Source organism: Vulpes vulpes, chromosome 14 (genome assembly GCF_048418805.1).
Source record: "Vulpes vulpes isolate BD-2025 chromosome 14, VulVul3, whole genome shotgun sequence".
NCBI lineage: Eukaryota > Metazoa > Chordata > Mammalia > Carnivora > Canidae > Vulpes > Vulpes vulpes.
Genome location: NC_132793.1, coordinates 7,978,333 through 7,999,116, shown reverse-complemented (window position 1 = coordinate 7,999,116; position 20,784 = coordinate 7,978,333). Strand labels below are relative to the sequence as shown.

General features: G+C 41.5%; 1 protein-coding gene across 6 annotated transcripts in view; it reads right to left on the bottom strand.

Annotated features, from left to right (window-relative positions):
• BCAS1 (brain enriched myelin associated protein 1) overlaps window positions 1-20,784 on the bottom strand; it is a 97,967-nt gene that overhangs the window by 15,813 nt on the left and 61,370 nt on the right. For 2 of the 6 annotated variants that reach the window (XM_072735547.1, XM_072735548.1), the window contains 3 exons: window positions 17,624-17,800; window positions 11,124-11,165; window positions 3,060-3,233 (listed from right to left, as the gene is read on the bottom strand). In XM_072735547.1, the coding sequence (XP_072591648.1) occupies window positions 3,060-3,233; window positions 11,124-11,165; window positions 17,624-17,800 (393 nt within the window). The remainder of the gene's footprint in view (window positions 1-3,059; window positions 3,234-11,123; window positions 11,166-17,623; window positions 17,801-20,784) is intronic. The other 4 variants (XM_026014613.2, XM_026014612.2, XM_072735549.1 and 1 more) reach the window with 2 other exon arrangements.

Below are 20,784 nucleotides of genomic sequence, written 5' to 3'. Positions count from 1 at the left end.
GCATGACAGACGTCTTAGAGATTCCTTGCAATTATTTTGAAAATCTATAGGAGCCCATAGGATTTTTGTGAAGTGATAGATCTACATGTGTCAGATGCTGTGTGAGGATTTACGTGACTCTATTTTTCCTGAAATATAATTTTTTTTTACTGAAATAGGATTATTTGAAAAATCATATTCTTTCCATTTCTATTTTTATGAGAGGTTAATTTCTGGAAAGAAAAACATCTCATTAGAAATAAACTGGGAAATGCATTTAAAAAAATGCAACCATGAGTCACATTGCCATGGGACAGCAAAATATGCTTTCTGAGAGAAATTTAAGGGAGGCAAAGGCAAAGCAATGATCTGATGAATGCTGATGTTGATTCCAAAACAAGGGTGACGCCTTTACAGTTGACTTCACTCTTCTATTAAATCAATTATTTTAAAAAGAACTGTATTTTGCCAACAATATCTAAAATCAGTTTGAAATGTTCACTTATTTGGCTTAAAAAAATAAAAAGCTCAGTGATGAGTCAGGGGTTATCTCAATTTTCAAGCCCTTGGAGCAGGGTTTGGATTGGTTTGGGTTTCTTCTGTATAAATCCAGACTTTAGATTCATTTGGAAGGCACGAAATATTAGCTCAAAGTGTTTCCTGAAAACAGTTTCTGAAGCCAGCGCCCAGGAATGCATGCTGTGGGACATTAGCACATAGGCATGAAGGTAGGTGCACAAGGATGTTCACCAGGTTAGTTAGTGAAGCACCTGAGGTCATGTGCCTGAGACACATGGTATGTGCTCACTGCAGGTGACCTAGAGTTAAACGTTTGTTTTCCTCACTAGGCTTCATTCTCCACGAGGACAGGGGCCACGTCTACTTACTGTTGTATCCCAATGGCTGGAAAACAGTGGGTCCTCAATGATTATTTGTTGAATAAATGACCAAATGAAGTGCAACAAGTTGAAAACAAATGTCCATCAAGAGAACAATGGTTAATCTGAATATGATAAGTCCAGATGATGTGATTCAATGAAGTTGTTATAAAGAATGGAGTGGCACTATATCAGGGACACCTCACCAAATACCCACAGGGATAGGGCCAGTGACATAAGTGAGTGAGCTGGGCTGGATGTGGCAATAGGGAGTCATGAGATCATGGCAAACTGGAAAACCCATGTTTTCTGTGTATTTGAATTATTATTATTACTACAATGGCAATATATTGTTATAATGAAGACAAAACAGCCTGCAAGACAAGAATCTTTAGGTTATCTGGAATCTTTAGGGAAAACCCCTCAAATTACAGAAGCTTTGGAGTTTCAACATTAATAGAAAGGAAAAACATTCAAGATCCCAGGCATAAGTCTTCCTATGGCCGGTAGATAATAAGAATCATGGACATTATAAGATCCGATGCTATGAATCCACTGAGGATTGCTCCAGAAAAACGTGTCCTCTTCTACCTCTATCCCTATCCTATAGAGAATCAATTATAAAGGACTCTTTTGTTTCTAGTTTGTTCCTCTAAGAGTTCAGAGGTACCCAGTTTCTATTGCTAGAAAATATCTTCAAGAAACCTAGAGGGGAGAGCTCTGGAGGGTGAATTTAAGTAATGTGGGACCTCATTAGAATTTAAGGATGTAGTGGGAAGTTTAGTCATCTTTCATACTATATTTGGAGTCTCTTGCATTTTCTTGTCTTTAAGAAGTCTCAGGTTAGTCATTTGGGAGAGAAAACCATACTATTTGTTATGTTGGTGGTGGCGGCAGGGGGATGGGTAATCCCCCAACCCCACCCAGAAAGAGGGAAGTTGGATCACTCTCAGTGTTATGATGAACTATTTGAGGATTCCATTTGTAATGTAGATGGGTTGCCAGAAACAGGCCAAATGTTCTTTTCTTTCCTGACATTGTGCAAAAATTGGTTGAAAAATCTCAGATCTCGATCCCTGTTTGCAGTGCCAAATTGCAGAGAAATGACCAGGAATATAGGTGGGCTCCCATCCATACACATTGCTCAATACTTACTCTGCGCTTCCTACTCCCAGAGAGTCCAGTGATAAAAGAAAACGACTCCCGTTGACAGTTTCTAACAAAGTTATTTCTAATATGCCTCAGCTCCCACTGGCAAGGGTTTCGTGTTATGTTATGTTGTGTTGTGGGCTAGAATGAATTCCTTAACAGGCAGAGCCTATGAAACCAGAGGGTTGCTTTCTCAGAGGATTAAACTTCCAAATACTCCTGAAAATAATGGTACACAATAATGAAATTCTTGTTTCTCATTAAAAGAGAATTAAACCAACGACCTTCTACATGGGTTTTTGCTTTTTGTCTTCCAACCAAGTTGGATTTGGTTGTATTATATTATTTAAGTTCTTGGATGTTTAGTTATTTAATGTACATGACACCAAAAAACATCTGCCTGCATTCTTTCCATTTTATGCAAGTTAAAAGCCTGGCAAATTCGTCAACTGATTTATACACATTCACTATTAGAAAATTATGCTGTCACTTTATAATTGGAATTATTTCTAAATCAGCTTTGTCCAAATTTTTGTCTCTCACACGTCACGTTCAGAATATTTCCAGCATCAATATATAACTTGGCCTATTTCTTGCCCAGTTCTTTAAACAATGCCTTATGTTCTTTATGTAAATAAATGTATTTTCAAAGGAAACTGCATCTCATTACCATAATGAGAAAAACAATATCATTTGCCATAAACAGAAGGAAACTTTAAAAATAAATTAAATTGAAAGCGAACAATAATATTAACTTCTGGATGGATGCTGCTGTCTGCCAAAGCTCAGGACCCAAGGCCAGCTCTTTCTTTGTTAAAAAGGGAGTTGTCAGGAGTTAAGGAAAGATTAAGGAACATTGGAAATAAACTGAGACTTGCTCTATGATTGAGTCAGTAGGATGAGAGGCAATTGTCTCCCTGCACACGACAGATTTCATTTATATCCCATCTCCACCGTGTACAATTACGTCTTACCCCACCTGAGACGGGTCCTTGACTCTCAGAAGCTGATGTGGGTATTTCAGTTTTCCTGTGCTGGGAGCAGGTGGCTTACCATTTGTCTGAGAAACGCCATCAGGGATGTTCTCGGTGGTTTGTATTCTTCTCTTTTGAGTTTTACTTCTGTGGGTTCAGGTGTGGCATCTCTTTCTTCGCTGAGATCCACTGTTTGTAAGGCTGATTCTACTTCCTCAGACTTTACAACCTCTACTGGTGATTCACACACCACCTGGATTATTTTGCCAGGTAATAAGACAGTGAAAAGAAAAAACATTCCCCAAAACAAGCTTTCTGAAGTGGGGTCCTGGTTGCCCCCTTGTCCACATAGTGTTATAGGTCCGAATGAGTGATCATTTCTACACAGGCACATCTTCAAGAAGCAATGTACACGTCATATAATGTACTTTCAAACAGCCAATTTCTGGGGAAAAAATGCCAAATATGCTGCCTTGGAAGTGGCAAAAATCCTGCTCAATAAGGTACAGGCTTAGGTAGGAAGCCCTTCTTGGGGACTGCTGTCTACAGAAAGCTCAGTACACCTTCCATTCCAGTAGGCCCATCTCTTTGGTCTGCCATCAAGGTGATTTACACCTGGCGTGGGTAAAAATCAGGAGTCAGCATTTCCTTAAAGGTCCAGTCTTGGAGATGGTGACCATGACATCTTCCACCACCTGCCCTAAGATAACCACAACTTGGAAGGACCCATTCTCTTTGTGGAAAAGGTAGCATGAAAGCCACACTGGATTTAACAGACTGGATCTCCTCTTTAGCTTACTTCCCACCCTACCCCAGGCCAGTCATTTGCATTTGTTTCTTACCCGAAGTTCATGCTTTCAGAAGAAAACTGAACTTGGTAAGAAAACCATGGGTAAGTTCCTGACAGCCCCCTGCAAAGTACCCAGTGAGCTCTGGGATGTCTATAGGGGGAAAGAGATGGCCAGCAACAAGGGGTTTGGATGGAAGGTCCAATTCACCTGCATTCTGATTCTAAATTCTGTTCTTTTGCATTGCCTCACTCCATTCGTGCTGTGCCCCAGTCACATCTGGAACAGGGGCTGCTTTGCATTGGTCCCTGCAACAGATTGAATTGGCCTGGAGAAGGCTCCATAATTTCTTTGTTTCCTCAGGCAGGGGCTGAGAGGCAAACTACTACCACATCCATCTTAGATACTGTTTCCGTATGGCTGTGAGCTAAGAATGGATTCTACTTTTTTTTTTTTTTAAAGGTCGTAAAATGTTTTTACAAGATGAAAGACAGGCAACAGACACTACGTGTGGCCTGTAAAGTCTGAAATATTTACTACCTGGCCCTTCACACCGTAAGTTTGTCATCCCTTGCCTCACAGGAAGGTGCTCTAGAGCCAAAGGCATCTTTGCATTTGTCTTTGCCAGTGCTGGACCCCCCAGCTTCCTCTGAATCTTATTCTTCTGGCCAAGGAGTAGGGGGAGGGAACTTAGGTATTTCCAAAAACACCTGTATGCCTGTGGAGAAATTATTTTCCGTTCCTTCATGCCGAACACACCATTAGTTTGCACACAGCCCCAGTGATCCAGATTGAGAAGGACCGTCCCTTAATTTCTGTGTTATCAACCAAAGCAGGAAGGTGCCCATAAACAGATCAGCATGAGGGAACACCCCAAAATATGGCAACTAAATCACAGACATCTCCCCACCTTCAATTTTATAACTCATTGTCATGACTTCTAGCATCTTTCTGTTGTAGGTAAAGATCTAGGTTGGGGAGTCATCAACTCAAAAGTCCAAAGGAGGCAAGGCAGGTAATATTTATATGGATTGACCATAAGACACAAATGAGCTGATGAACAAGTCAAGGTTTCCCATCTAAAGACACTGAAAGAATGAAAACACTGGACTGGCCAAACAGGCCCATCTTGGGAAACTAAGCTGAGACCGAAGCCAACTGACATACTGGGATTGGCGGTCAGATGTGATCATGGATTTCCCCATCTAGGCCTGATTCAATTCAATTGCAATTCTGAAAAAAGAAGCTTCTGCCCCAAGAGTCTGGGGGTAAGCCTGAAATGCAGGTAGTCTAATGTAGTGGTCTCGCAGGTCTTGCAGCCTATAGCGCCAGCCTAACTGGCTCTAAGTCTCCACTCTATCCCATACAGAGGCTCTAAAACGAGGTCTCTACCCATCTCTGTACCTGGGTTTTTCTAATTCTATATGCATCAGAAAGTTGTTTGCAAAATTAAATCAGGCAGTGCACATAAAGTTCTTAGAACTGTGCCTGACACATAACAAGCACTCAGTTAATACTAGCGGTGGTTACTTGTGCTATTATGAGAACCACTTATTCCATGGGCCCGAATTATGAGAAATCACCCACCATGCCCATGCCCACTTTTTAGAGATGATATTAATAACTATCTCTTACTATGGCTGATATCATGCAAGGTACTTTTAATATATTACCTCAGTGAATAGTTATTGAATTATTAAACAGCTCAGAGTAAGTAACATTATTGCTATCCTAGAGATGAAGGATCTGAATGATTGAATGACTTGGCCAAAGTCCCAGCCCAGGTAAGTAGCCATTTCAATGAGGATGGGGTTGTATACCAGTAACTGAATATCTAATAGTGACTTTATTAGTAAAAATATAAAACAAAAAGTTTGCAAGTGAGAAGTTCTAGGACTGGTTCAATGGCTCCACAATGTCTTTAAGAATCTGGGCTCCTAAAAAAAAAAAAAAAAAGAATCTGGCCTCCTTCTATCCTTTGGCTCTGCCATCCTTGGCATGTTGGGTTTTCATCCTTTTACTTGTTACTTATAAAATATAAAATAGCATATTTTATATGCTATAAAATAGCATAGCATATAAATGCTATATGCTATAGCATATAGCTAAATGCTATAAAATAGCATATAAAATAGCTGCTACAGTTCCAGGCATCACATCCTCAACCCAATGTCTTAAAAAAGCAGGGAAGGTTATAGCAAAATGTTTGTCCCAAATGAACTTCTGTATTTTGATTTCCTACCTTAGCATACATTCTACTGGCCAGATGTGGTCACATCCTTACCCCTAGATAAATCATTGCTGAAAAAAAAAATGGGATCATTGCTGTAGACTAATCATGATCAAATTCTTCAGGGGAGTGGTAGTTGCCAACCTTGCCCAACATCAAGGGAAGAAGGGTGGAGAAACGGGAATTAGCCCTTAGGTGGGTAATGACCAGAGTCTGACTCATTGAATCTGGGTTCAGAATTATTCTGTCTTTGAAACAGCATGTTCCTTTTTTGTATGCAAGAGCCTGGAGGGAAAATTACATAATAAAAATGATCAGACTATATGGCAGTGACTTCATCAATCAATTTCTTTGATTGCCAATGGTTTTCTTGCTGGGCCTTTAAAAATTTGAGTGATGTCAACTCATAAATCCTAGGCCAGAGTCCATTGTTCAAAACACAACTGTTTCGGTAGGCATAAAAAAAAAAACTGGTTTTGGGGTGAACTTCTAGAGACTCCCATTAACTTTGAGGCCAAGAAATTGGCTTTCAGCAGCCAGGGAAAATCAACTGATTTCCAGTGTGGAAATCCAGAAGGATTTGACCTGAGTTAGGAGCTGATTTGCATCTACAGACATAAAATTTGATTTTTATTTGGATAGTTTTCTGATATCCTTCTAGGCCAGGGCTTTGGAAAAAGTCACTCCCTATTTAGAATATATAACTGCATCTACACAGTTTAATTTGGGGCATGATGGATATAATGAAAATCAGACCTGTGCCGTATTTTAGAATCAAATCCCCCTTGCTTGATTTCAGGAGGGGTTATTACACTTTGTGTGAAGATGGCTCTTATGTTTAACACGGACAATACACATCAGAGCAAAAGGTTTCACTTTTTTTTTCTTTCTGATCTCAAATATTATCCCATATGTACTCTTGAAATTTGGATTATACAGTTTTCACTGGAACTGTGAGTTTGGGAAACAGATTTATAGCAAAATAGATGCCCTCCACCTAAACTTCACCCATAACTAACAGTTTTTACTTTAGAATCTTTTAAAAATGCTGTCTGATTTGATTTAGAACGGGATTATTTGAATCACAAAGACCTGGGAAAGATTTTATTTTTCAATCTGGTAACTATTCTCCCTCATTCCCTTCATGGAACCCCAGTTTTATCTTGGGGGAACAACCCTCCTTAGCTTTTAGCCCGCATAGTCAGGATGAAGTTGCTTGAGCAGATCTAAGCCAACCCACATGGTCCAGCTCCTTGACCATACGAATTCAGGGCCAGGAGTGTGTGACGGAATGTATGACTTTCCCAGTTATTCACTCTGGCCTCCTGTGAGGGGATCATACATCTGTGCCCATTGCTGCGTGACTTGCTTTGGCAAATGTAACATGAGCCGACACGATGTAAAGCAAGACTGAGTGGAAGCTCTCAGAACCATTTCATGGTTCACCCCCAGAACTGTCTTCTCTCTTGTCACTACAATTGCACGCCTTTATGGAAGGGAATCTTTTTCTCAGTTTAGATCTCGGCAGGAAGAAGCCACATGGATTAGCTACGGCCAACCTATGGCTGCCATGTAGCATGAGTGAAGGGAAAAAAAGATCTTTGCTGTTGAAAGCCACTGCGGTGTGGGGCTTGGATGTTGCTGCAACACAACCTGGCCAAGCTGACTAATAGAGCCTGTGAACCCATGTAAATCTGTGAAAGAGAATGGATTCCAGGGCATGCAGGGTTTCTACTGGACCAATCTCTCCTTTACTCTGGACTATGTGATGTGATGTTAGAGAGCTAGAAATGTAGCCAGGCCATGAAGGCTGAGCCACAGGAAAGCCCTGAATCAAGATTTATTTAAAACCAATTCTACTTCCCAGTGATGAGTGCCAATAAATTTCTTTTAAGAAAAGAAAAAAAAAACAACACAAATCTAGGTTAGGTTGGGTTTTCTTTCACTTGCAACTGTGAGCTTACTTCCTAAGAGGTAAACAACCGAAGTACCTGTTTCTTTCATCTTATAGGTCATTGCGAAGGAAAGATTTCTTTCCCCCTCATTAGTTAGAACATTAACGTAATTAAGCAATGGCCAAAATATTTACAGATTACAGTGGAATGAGTCAGTAGTTTCTGTAGTAGATTTTATTTCTGATAGGACCAGAAACACATTCTAGGAAAAGCACTCAACTTCTGCGGATTTCAAAAGCCTCATTTTTCTCCTCATGAAAAACTATGAGAAATGTTGAAATCATTCTATCTTTTGCTTTGCATTGGTTCATAGATTGGCTATAGAAACTGGTGGTAGGGGCAGCCCCAGTGGCGCAGCGGTTTAGTGCCACCTGCAGCCCAGGGTGTGATCTTGGAGACCCTGGATCGAGTGCCACGTCAGGCTTTCTGTATGATGCCTGCTTCTCCCTCTGCCTGTGTCTCTGCCTATCTCTCTCTGTCTCTATGAATAAATAAATAAAATATTTAAAAAAAAACTGGTGGTAGAGAAATTAAAAAAAAAAAAAACCTCAACCATATTTTAGCCAGAAGTTGCTAGTTAAAAGGACATATAATATGATTAATCTCACCTAATGGTTCTGTTTGGAGGTTTAGAGTACTCTGTGTTGTTTTGGTTAATGCTATGTCTCTTATTTGGGAGAAGGAAATTAAATTAATTATTTCACACATGCCTTCACTCCACATGGGCACTGAGTCAGCTGACAGATGTGCAATTTCACAGGGCACTATAACCAGTGATCACTGGGAAGCACTCATCACGTTACAACTCCTCTGCACTAACAGTTACCCCATGGGTGGCAAACTCTTCCTGCCGAGGGCCCTGTCCCAACTACTCTACTCTGCCACTGAAGCAGGAAAGCAGCTATAGATGACATGCAAATGAATGAGTGTGCTAATAAAACTTTATTCATAAACAGTGAAACTTGAGATTTGTGTAATTTTTAAAAAAGCAGATACTCTCATTTATTTATTTACTTACTTATTTACATACTTATTTATGGCAGAAGCAGGGCAGTGAGGAGGGGCAGAGGATGAGGGAGAGAGAGAATCCTAACCAGGTTCCACACTGGGTGTGTGGGAACCTGATGTGGGGCTTGATCTCACAACCCTGAGATCATGACCTGAGCTGAAATCAAGAGTCAGATGCTCAGCTGACTGAGCCACCCAGCATCCAGATTTGTGTAATTTTTACATGCCCTGAAATACCGTTCTTCTTTCAATTTTCTCATCATTCAAAATGTAAAAGCCATTTTTAGCTCATAGGTCATATGGACACAGTCAATGGGCTGGAACTTGCTTGTGAGCTGCAGTTTGCTGACCTCTAAATTACTAAATTCTTCCTGTGTTTCAGGCACTGCCATATGCACGTTATGTCGTATGCCTTGTTCATTTAATTCCCACAAGAACCCTAGGGGTAGGTGATATTATTGTGGCCATTTAAGAGATGAGTAAACTGAGGTCCCAGAAGTAGCACAGCCTGGGGATGATGGGCCCAGGATCACTACTTTTAATCTCATTCCCTCCAACTAACAGGCTGTTAAGACAATGAAATGCTGGAGCTTCCAAACAGAAATGTTACTTGTGGGGCTAAGCAATTTAAAGCCATTTTGATAATGCTGCTTTATTTTCTTGAGAAAATATTTTGCTTTCTTTGATGTCTTCATCAGCTTTTTTGTTCTCTTTTGCTATCAGTAATTTAACTTTGGTTCACGTTTATCTTTCTGTTTTGAACTTCACATTGGAGAAGGAAATGCTTCCTCTTTGTCTGTCAGGGGTCAACTCCGCATTTTAACATGCAAGCTGCAAGGAGTTCCTCAGGCAACTGCACACAAACATCCCAAAACGAGTTTCTTTTCAAAAAAACTCAGAACCTCCAAGCTAACTGATGTTTCAGACCTGACCTGCAGCTTTTAAACTCAAAGTTCATGGGGAAAAGAGACAGAGTTTCTCCTCACAGGTTGCTCTGTCTATGTAGAAAATAGCTGGTCACTTCATGAAAATTTTCTGGAATTATGAGAGATCTGAGCTTCCCTGAGCTACTAAGTCTGGCTCAAAAGAGAGGGGGCCGGGGGAAAAAAGAAAGAAAGAAAGAAGAAAGAAAGAAAGAAAGAAAGAAAGAAAGAAAGAAAGAAAGAAAGAAAGAAAAGAAAAACACTTGCAACAACAAAAAAGCAGATTTGAAAGATCTTTCTCCTAACAAGAACCATAACACAGTCATTCTAATTTTCATTCCACATCACAGGCAACATTTCTGGAACATACTTGGATTTCCAACATCCATTCAATGCCAGCAATTAAATAAAAATGAAAACACAAGCCCTATCCAAGGCTAGCAAATAAGAGACACCTAGAAAGAGCCAAACATATTTTGCTTTGGCAAAATGATAATGATCAGTTTCTATCTTAAGGAGCTGTGAACTCACTTATCCCCACTTAGAGCATTTTCCAAAGACTGTACTTTTTTTTTTTTTCTTCAGAGCAGAAAGCTGCTGACTCATGAGGACAATTTATTAATCTCCCTGGAACATGTTTTGGAAAACTCCATTTCTGACGTGCCTCTATGGAGCCATTCCCTTCAGATGTGAATGAACGGTCTTGAAAGTTTGGACAAAGAGGCTCAACCTGTGTCTCTCAGGTGTAGATCCCAGAAGTCAGCCCTCCCGCCCAACATCAACAGTCTCGGCATCGAGTGCAGCAAGGAGCTCTCCTGCTGGATGCCACTACCCATCCTGGCTAAGGCCCACAGTTAGTAGAGAATCTAGGTTGCCATGGAAATAAAGATGAAAGAGCAATCAAGGTGGAGGAGGACAGCATGCAGCATCATTGCCCCTCAAGGAAGAGTGAGAATGTTCTTATGTTTGGTAGACTCTTTCAGCCCCTGAATGATAAGAAATTATAAAAACAATTACTCTGTTTTTGTGTTCAGTTTGCATTGATTCAATAGGCGTTACAGATATTCATCCAGCATTATTTCCCATTGGTCCCTAATCCTGTGAAAGGCTGAAAGAGTCCACAGCAGATGGGAGACGTTGGAGCATGCAAGAACACGGGGCCCCACAGCCAAAATGCCCAATGGTCCAGTATGCGGAAGATGAGCATGGAATGGTTGTGCCAATTAATGCATAACTTACATTCTCCTCTGCACCTGCAGGGACTGAATCCTCTTTAACTGACTAAAGGGAAGATAAAAACAAAAGTAAGAGTCAGAGGTTAGCCCATAAATGGAGAGTTTAGTTGGGCTCGCAGCCCTCTGGTGCCATCTTGGACGTTGTATTGCTTACGCATACGTGGTTTCAAAACGGACTTGTGGGAGGCTTACACGACAGTCAACAGTACAGCAAGATAATATAAATAGGTCTGTATTTTAAAAATGCAACGAAGGGCAAATAAACACCCAGCTGCAGCCAGGACACCAATGGAGTGAGAAGAAGGGTTGCTACAGAAAACACAAACCACAGCCTGGGCTGTGGATCAGTGGCGCATTTTCCTTAACATTTTCTGGTTGTTGTTGATGAAAAGAGGGAAAAGGATCGGTCATGCAGGACACAGTCACCATTAGGTAAAAACAAATGAGCAGCTCAGGAAAATTCTGGCCGAAAGTCCAGAGAAATCCATCCTATGGTACTCATAGAGCAAACAGACACTGAGGGTCTTCAGCCGTATTCTGACCGCAGCACGGTGGCCAGCGTCAGAAGTTGCCTCTTACATCGGCTCAATATGGGCCAATGTCATCATGTCATCACGCCAAAGTTGAATTTGGTTAAAACCCTCCTATGGAGGCCCAGAGGATTGGTGTCCAACACATCCAACGTCAAACACTGTTCCTCCCTACTGGGAGGAAATCTGGCATGCGCAGACTTGCCTCAAATTAGGAGAGCAGTTGGCCCAGTGCTATCAAAGGTCAATGCCACCATCAGTTTGCTAAGCTTCAACTTTGGAGATCATCTTAACAGTTGTTCTTAAATTTGTCAGGGGTGGTGGTGGTGGTGGTGGTGGTGTTTACAGACCACTTTGTGACTCACTTGACAGATCAGGCCTCTCTCCCCAGAAAAATAAACACAAACAGAATATTTTGCAAATAATTTTAGGGTGTTCATAGACCATCTCTTCTCTTGGATTCCAGGCAAGGAGCTCTTCCACATATTCACTCTGTTCCAAGTCCTGTGTTTATTTTTACCTTTAAAACATTCAGTGGAAGGGGAGAAAGGACTCAGCATTCACAAATATGTCTTCTGCATTGTGCAAACAGATTGTATACCTGTGTAGACATTGTATATGCAGGTGCTTTGTAGACACCATCTCCCTGAGAGTGGCCCCCAGCATCCTCATCTACACAGCGAGAAATAGAGATATAGGGAGGTAAAGTCATTTGTTCAAGGTGGTCCAGCTAGGAAGTGGTGGAAATGGTTCTAAGAGCCAAGTTTTCCCTCTGCCGTAACGATTTCAAGGGTCAGAACAGTTTTTTACTTTTTTTTTTTTTGCATTACTAAAAACACATTTTTTAGTAATGGTGTGAGCTTCTTTCTCCAAGACCAGATTGGCTTTCTCTCTAGATGAGATTTTCAGCTTGGATCATTTACAACTGTATTTCTATTGAACCCAGCCTTTGAGCCAAGCCTGGATCTCACAGGCCATGTGTATCTGCACCCAGCATGGTTTCCATGCTCAACACACAATGACAAATGAAAGCCTCGGGAAGCTTCTTCCTTTTCTCCTTATGTGTAGAAAGCCTATGAGCGGAGAAACCAGAGGCACCAGATTGCAACCCGCTTTTCTCCACTGGCAGTGGGTCCCGTGTGATAGATAAGCTCTGGGCTGGAGGGCAGAGGACTTGATTCTTCCACCTGGGAAATGTGTGCAGGTGGGGAGATTGCACGGCGCTGCTGACGGAGCAGCTCACTTCAACGTAGACGAGGGAGACTTTTTAAGCGCAAGGGCCACCTGTGCAGAGTGAAAAGTGTTTATTGGGTGCTCAGGCGCTCCAGTCAGAACATGATAAGGTGAGGGGCTAATCGGGAAGTGCACAGAGTTCAGGATTCCCATTCAAATCTCAAGCCCGGAACCTTCTGGTCTTCTTCAATGAACTGGACATCCAGCTGTTACCTGCTGAGCCTACAAACTACCCGGCCTCGTTCACCATAACAACAATTCTTTAGTTTGAAACTAAAGGCTCCTGTTGGGGCATTTATATTTTGGAGAATAAGGACCCAAACACAGCCCCTGAATGCATCAGTATAAACTTGCAGAGCAAGGGGTCCTGTCCTTTGAAGAGTACAATGAAGAAAGAATGTTTCTTTAAAATATTGTCACATGGTAGCACTTAAGCCAACAGACATCCCTGTTGCTAGCATGTCTTCTGGAAGCATCATTTTGATCATGTGACAGCTGTTCCGAGTTCACTGATTTCACAGTGGCCCTAAGACCTTTCCTCAAGCCGAGACATTTCAGCCCGCCTTTCAAGTGCTGCCGTAATTGTCCAGCCATATGCCAGACTCTCTTCCCCAGGATTCCTGTGGATTTGGGGATCAAATACAGGAATCTGCACTTGAAGCAAGTAACTCAGATGATTCAGAGGATTTTTAAAGTTCTTTTGGTCTGTTTGGACCTACCCCAACTGCTGCCTTTTCTAAACACGCGTAGCACTTTGTAACCTGCACACAACACACTGACACTGGATCCTAACATCATTGTTTTGGAACCAGGGCTAGTCACTCTGCACTCTCTTCCCAATAATCACAAAAGGTAGGTGTCACTGCCTGCTTCCAGAGCAGAGGAAAGCAAGGCGTGGAGGGTTTAAGTGACCCGATGACATCAGCAAGAGCTGAGATTGGATGATGTGTCTCTTTGGCTCCAGAGCCCCCATTATTTTGCACGACATCATTTGTGTCCTCCAAAGGAAAGCAGGAAAAGCACTGTTTTGAAGACATTCCAAATGTATTATTTATGAATTGTGTGCATGCATAGGTACACACACATTTGCACGTGCATGCATGTGTATCTACCTCGTTCCTCCAAACGGACTTCAGGTGTTTCAATAGCAGAATCCATGAGTCTTAGACTCATTTTGTACCTTGGGCGCTCTTGACACCCGATGCCCCACGTGGATTGGATATTTAGATCAGAACCAGCAACTGTTCATACCTGAAGAAATGATAAAACTGTTCGTTGAGCACTTACTATGTCTGAGGGTCTCTCTGTGTACACTTAATGGAGTGTCATAACGGCACAGTGAGATAAATGTGTCGCTATTTACACAAAAGGAAACAGAGGCTTTGAGGGGTAAAGCAGTTTGTCCAAGGCTATGCAGTCCAATCTTTCTGGTTCTGTCTGGAATGTGAGATTTGCCACATACCAGAATTTTCAAGATCATCTATTCCAACCCTTTTCCTTCAACAGATGAAGAAAAGAAAACGTGAACAGGATGAGTAACTTTTGTGAGGTCACAGAGCAAATGGTACCCCAGAGAACTCAGAACAATAAGGGACATAAGTCCTCCAGGATATTGAATTTTAAACATTTTTTGGCAAATACAACTAATTTGAAACTAATTTTCTCAAAGGCTATTTGTGTTATTTTTGTCTTATAATCAGAATGACTTCAGCAATCAAGACTATAAATCAAAGTAACTTAGAATTTCCTGTCCACAGCACATTAGGGGTACAATTTTATTCCTGATGTTCACATTCTAGATGTATATGGTTCAAAGTCAGCTTATCAGGGAGGGAGACAGAACATGAGAGACTCCTAACTCTGAGAAACGAACTAGGGGTGGTGGAAGGGGAGGTGGGCAGGGATTGGGGGTGACTGGGTGATGGGCACTGAGAGGGGCACTTGATGGGATGAGCACTGGGTGTTATTCTATATGTTGGCAAATTGAACACCAATAAAAAATAAATTAAAAAAAATAAATAAAAGCTTTCCAGTTAAAAGAGGAGAAGAAAGAGAGCTTGGGTTAGTGGAAAGATCAAGATTTTTTTTAGCATTTCTCTGTTTGCTTTTCAGAATTTTTACAAGAGTGATTTTATAACCAAAGCTTATCTAATTTAAATAAAAGAAAATGAAGATGTTGTATATGCAGATGGTTTGTAGACACCATGTTCTTTTTGTTTTTGACTAGAACATAAGTCCCCTCACCCCTTGAGAGTGTAAGCTACCAAAGGGCAGCAATCTGTTTGCTGGTATCTTTTTAATGCCTTAGCACAAAGCATTTAGCACAAAAGCGTCTCTGCAGAAAGGAGACTTCAAATACGCTTGCATGAGTGAATCGTTCCTATTTTACTTCCATAGAGAGCTGTTCTTTCTGGTCGGACGGAGGAAGGAAAAGTAAGATTTATGGGTGATTTGAGTTTTAGCTTCTCTTCATGATTTTTATAATCTACTAAAGAAATAAAGCCAGATAATGGTGAAAAATAAAAAAAACAGCGAGACTGAACTAACTACATGAAATTCGACCATTAGGGAAAGAATGTCAAGTGGTCCTCTTCCCCCGCCTCCCCCAATGGAGATAGCTTGAATTTCAAAAAGGAACCAATGTATGCCTTATAGGCCCCAAAGATAAGGAAATATGGAGTATTTGTGGCTTAGTAGCTCAGAAACTTCCCCAAATCAGAGGGTATGGAGAGATTGAGAGGTGGCCATGGTCAGTGTATCCAGCCTCCTGAGCACACGGGAGAAAAATGACATAGGTCCAAAGGGCCATTCACTGGTCACTTTTACTCTAGGCATGAAGTTGGGGGTTTTGCAGGCATAATTTCATCTGATCTTCATTTCTATGATGAGGTACTATTATTATCTACATTTTACAAATGAGGAAACTGAGGCAGCTCATCAGGGCTCATCTGTCCAATTCCAAACTTACATAAGTGTTCCTCAAGCTTCAGTCATTTGCCAGCCTCCTATATGGTTTTGGCCACATTTCATGTACCATCTATGGCAACTATGGAGTGTTTACTGCTCAGATTTCCCCACTAGAAGGGCAGCTCCTGGCCTGCACCCCTTGGCATCCGCTACAGAGCTAATGCTGAGGCTGTGTTCTTGCTGCCTGCTCCCAGGTGATTCTGGAATCATTCTTGCTCAACACGGGACTTGGGATTTGCCATTGGCTCAGCACCACCCTTAGTCCCTGGCTTTTCCAACCTTCTCCTCCTTCCTTCCCTCTCTCCCTTTGGCCGTGTCAGACCCTCACTGTGGTCTGAAGGCTCCCTCTCCCTACTCCTGTCCCCTCCCCTTTATCCTTCACGGTGCTTTCCTACGGTAAATCTATTGTATATCGATCCCATCTGTGTCACTCCTTGGAGGATCCAAATTTACGATCATGTACTTAAGATCAATACATCCATTGTGTGACACTTTTCTTTTAATTGGATTACTTCTTAACCTAAATGTATATATATATAGTCTCACCTCAAGCAAAATGTCTATTAAATCTTGAGTTTAATGTGCTAGCTCAGTGTTTCTAATGCATTTTAAGTATATATAATTTTTAAAATAAAGGATGTTTGAATGTGGGTTGCCTAAGTCATCTTCCTGGCCACCAGTATGCACATATGATTCACTTGGGAACTTTTCCCTACATTATATTGCTGATAAAAGATTTTTAAAAATAAGTAATTGGTGGTTGGGAAGGAAGGAGGATTAGAACAGAATGCCAAATGACATCACCCAAAGTTTTCATTAAGTATTGAAGTTTGTGTTCTGGGCTGAACCCAGAAGGAAGATTTCTGTACAATGGAAAGCCAACAGAAAAGAGTTCTAGAATCCAGCTGGATTCTGGACCAAAGAATAAAGCAAGCACTGTAGGGGCATCTGTGTTCATTACCTGACTTGCAGCATGTGCTGCATGCTAAGTGGCATGGATGTTTTGAAGAAATTACTAATTAGATTTTTTTTTCAGCTCTATGAATTATGTTCCACTGTCTCACCCACAACTTCTTGCTCATCTTTTGGCCACATTTAAAAGAGGCAAGAGTTCTGAACATGTGTGGCAGCTGGGGTGTGCTCAGCAATGATGACTGAGGATAGCTCTCAGACTGACTCAGCCCCACCCACCAAACTCCCTTGTATGCCACCTTAGTTTAGAAGGAAAAAAAATAGACAATATTTTGAATGCTCCTCTCCCAGAGCACATGGTGTGCTTGTCCTGGTGGTGAATGGTGGACACCTTGGTTTTCCAAAAGGAGAGTAAGCTTTCGTGGTTCATAATGACTGATTATGTCTTGCTGGGAAAAGAGAGAGGGAGCTCAGAGGTGGTTCAGCTTGCCAGGGTCGGTGTGGGGGGGTGGCCAGTCTCAGAGGAATCCAGGAGGAAGCCAGAGTACTAAGCCATTTTGGAAAGAAAATGAAATCATGAAATACCACAACTGTCTGTCATGAACCGGAGTGACTCCAAGAATGAAAAAATCTACTTGTTTATTTCCTTTTCTTTCCCATGAAGCACATGCTTCTAACACCATAGGCACTTCACGCTTCCCAGGAGTAAATGACAAGTCTTCAACTCAATGGCTAGTTGAGTCATTTTGGGGAAGAAAAAATAAACTCTGTACTTTGTGAGCACATGGATTAGCCCAACTGAAATAATTTCTCCAGTCACCCTAGCCCCAACTACTCTGCAGGTCTTGAAAACAGGACTTACCTTTTTCCAGAACAGTTTGCCCAGAGGCAGAGAGGTGGGACCTCCCTTTTCCTTGGCAGCTTCCTTTGCAGTGTCTGTGGATGTAGGGTTCTTGGCTGCTCCTCTGGTCTCCTGGGATATAAAGTTCGCTTTGTCTGACTTGACGTCGGATGAAGTAGCAGGCGACTTTTCAGCACCCTACAGAGTTTAAAAAAAAAAATTAGACTGATCTCAGGATTTCAAAAGTGTGAAAGATCTCTTTTTTATAAGCATAGGCTAGGGTTACGCATGTTAATTTTCTTTTTTAAATTTTCTGTACTTATAAAGATTCTATGCGAATGAGATTTGTGTTAAAATTTTGGAAAAAGTCAAGATATTTTCCCTTTGCAAAAGAATATTTTATGTTCATGTAAGTCATTAGGAATCAAGGTGCTGGTAAGAGGTACTTTACTGTGAGGACATTAATCTGTGTTAAGGCCATGGGTCTTCAAATAGGTTTGATCATGTTCCCATCAGTAAAAACAGTTTGAACATACACCTCTAATACATGCATATTTGTTTATATTATAAGCGTGTACTATTTTATCAACCCAAATGTGAAATTAAAGGAGGTTAAAATAAATATAAAGGATATAATTTCCAACTTTTAACTTTGATTTAATAATCCCAATCAAAGGTACCAGTGCCAGGCACTGTTCTAAACCATTGAATGTTCTAACAACAGTTCTATGAGGAAGGGACTAATTATTATGTTCATTTTACAGATAGAGAAATTTTGGTCCTAGTTGGCTCAAAAGCTTTCCCACCACTACACCAATAAGGGGACAGAGTTGACATAAAAATCCCAGGAACCTGGGCAGCCTGGGTGGCTCAGCGGTTTAGTGCCGCCTTCAGCCCCGGGCATGATCCTGGGGACCCAGGATCGAGTCCCACATCGGGCTCCCTGCATGGAGCCTGCTTCTCCCTCTGCCTGTGTCTCTGCCTCTCTCTCTCTCTCTCTGTCTCTCATGAATGAATAAATAAATAAAATCTTAAAAAAAAAATCCCAGGAACCTGATACCAAAACTCAAGCTCTTACTACCTCCTCCGTCCTATACTCCCTCCAACAAACCAAGATCTCCCCACTCCCTACGCTATTGTACCCATCCAGGGGGAAAATAGCTTAAAAAGCTTCACATTGGGAAGGTGATAATGTCAAAAAGATTGAGAGACACATCTACACTCATCAGTTTCATTGGGAAATGGGCACTTTTCTTCTCTGCACTGGGAAAATGCCCAGAGACTCTTGAAGAACATAACAAGGAGATGACTCTACTAGATATAGAATAATACAACTGTAATATATCCGTGCAGTTGTTTGTTGAATATGCATCTCGTTGGCTTTGAGGGGAAGAGCCATTGCTTTGGACATCATTACCTCCCTAGCTCCCATCAGGCCCAGTGTCTGCCACAAAATAGGCACTAAATAAATAACTAAATAATTGTATAGAGAGGACCAGAGAGAAATGCCCACACAGGACCCTGCCATGTTATGTGTCTATCTACCCTCCCCTTCCTTACCGGGCTATGGAGCCAGAGACGACCAGTAGTCTTTTCTCCCTGTCCACCCAATTCTTCACTTCCCAAAGAAGCACCCCAGATGGCATTCCGCCAGCATCAACTGAATTAATACTCTTTGTCTGCATTATGGAAGAGATCACAAAAACTCTGTGCTTTGGGAGTCAGTCTCATGGAGAGGGTTGCCGGATGTGTAGCCAATACTCTCAATAATAAGAATATGAGATACTTAGTTAATTCGAATTTCAGATCAGGGCAGAATAATTTTGAAGCATAAGAATGTATGTCCCTAGAACTGCCAGGGGCCTTTTTATAGTCATACTGAGGAATTATCTGCTTTCTGAAATTTGGATGTAACTGAGCGTCTGTATTTTATCTGGCAAGGCCACCCATGAAATTCTAACATATTAGATTTGGAGATTGCAGAGCAAATGACCTTACCTTCTTCCCCACTACATTTTCTTCTTGTTTCACATTTGGGGCTGGGAGAGGGGAGGGGTTAGTTAGATGTGTAAACATTGCACCAAGAAGTGGAAAACAATGAATGTGCGGCAGAGCTTATGAATCACATGAGCCAGCCACTAATATTTTAGCTGCCCTGCAGACAAGCTGGAATCAGGAAAACCTGAGTGGGGAGAGGAGCATTTCTGGGCATGGCAAAAAGAAAAAAAAATAAATTAATACCCTCAAACAATGCCTTGCCTTGTGTGCATGCTGTCATGTTCAATGTTTGAAGAACATGTGAAGAAGTCTGATTCTGAAGCATAGCATGTGGTTAAGCCAAGAGAAAAAGATCTCAGTTTAGCAAAGGAAAGCTGACACTTTCATTATTTATAATTATAAGCTTATTTCACTTATTAATTCTGGGACTCCCCACTTTTTTAAGCTAAGAAAAAACATTTTTAAGAAAATCCTTTTTACAGGAAGAAAAAGTGAAATACGGAGAAATGAATCTAGGGGTTGATCACAATCAGTCACCACTGCATTTTATTTTTTTAATTGCAAAACCAGCAGATGATGTTTTTATCCTTAAATTTTCTTGGATTTCCTCTTTTCCGTACTAGGTTACAACGAAATTGAGGATGAGCAGCACACCTCCTGTAACCATGCGACAATCTGTGTGCTCAGTTTTAATGGCCCTATTTTCTTATCTTTTTGGATGACAGAATTACAAAATGAGGTAAAAGCCAAGAAGCTCTACCAAACTGCCGCGTGAATGAGAACTGAGAACATTTGGGAAGTATCTCCTTACTTTACCTAAAAAAGGCAAAACCTTAAAGTCCGGAAAGGGGAGCTGCTCCTACCACCATCACCTCCCGACCCACCCAGCTCCAGCGTTCCCCTGAAACCTCTCTTTGCCCAAAACCCAACTCAGTGTCAGGAGGTGAGGCCAGTGGTCTGGGGAGACCTTGGGAATAGGGAACGTGGGTGGTCCCCCCTTTGTGGAGGAAAGAGATTCTGGAAACTAAGCTGTGCATGAAAAGAATGCCATCTGAGGTACAGATATGAGGGGGAAAGTCGCACACTTTGTAAACTTTCAAGGCCCCCAACTCACAGAGGCCCCAAGTGGGAATTCAGCTGGGTTTCTCTGCACAAGGTCTATGACACACTTCACTAGCAGTTAC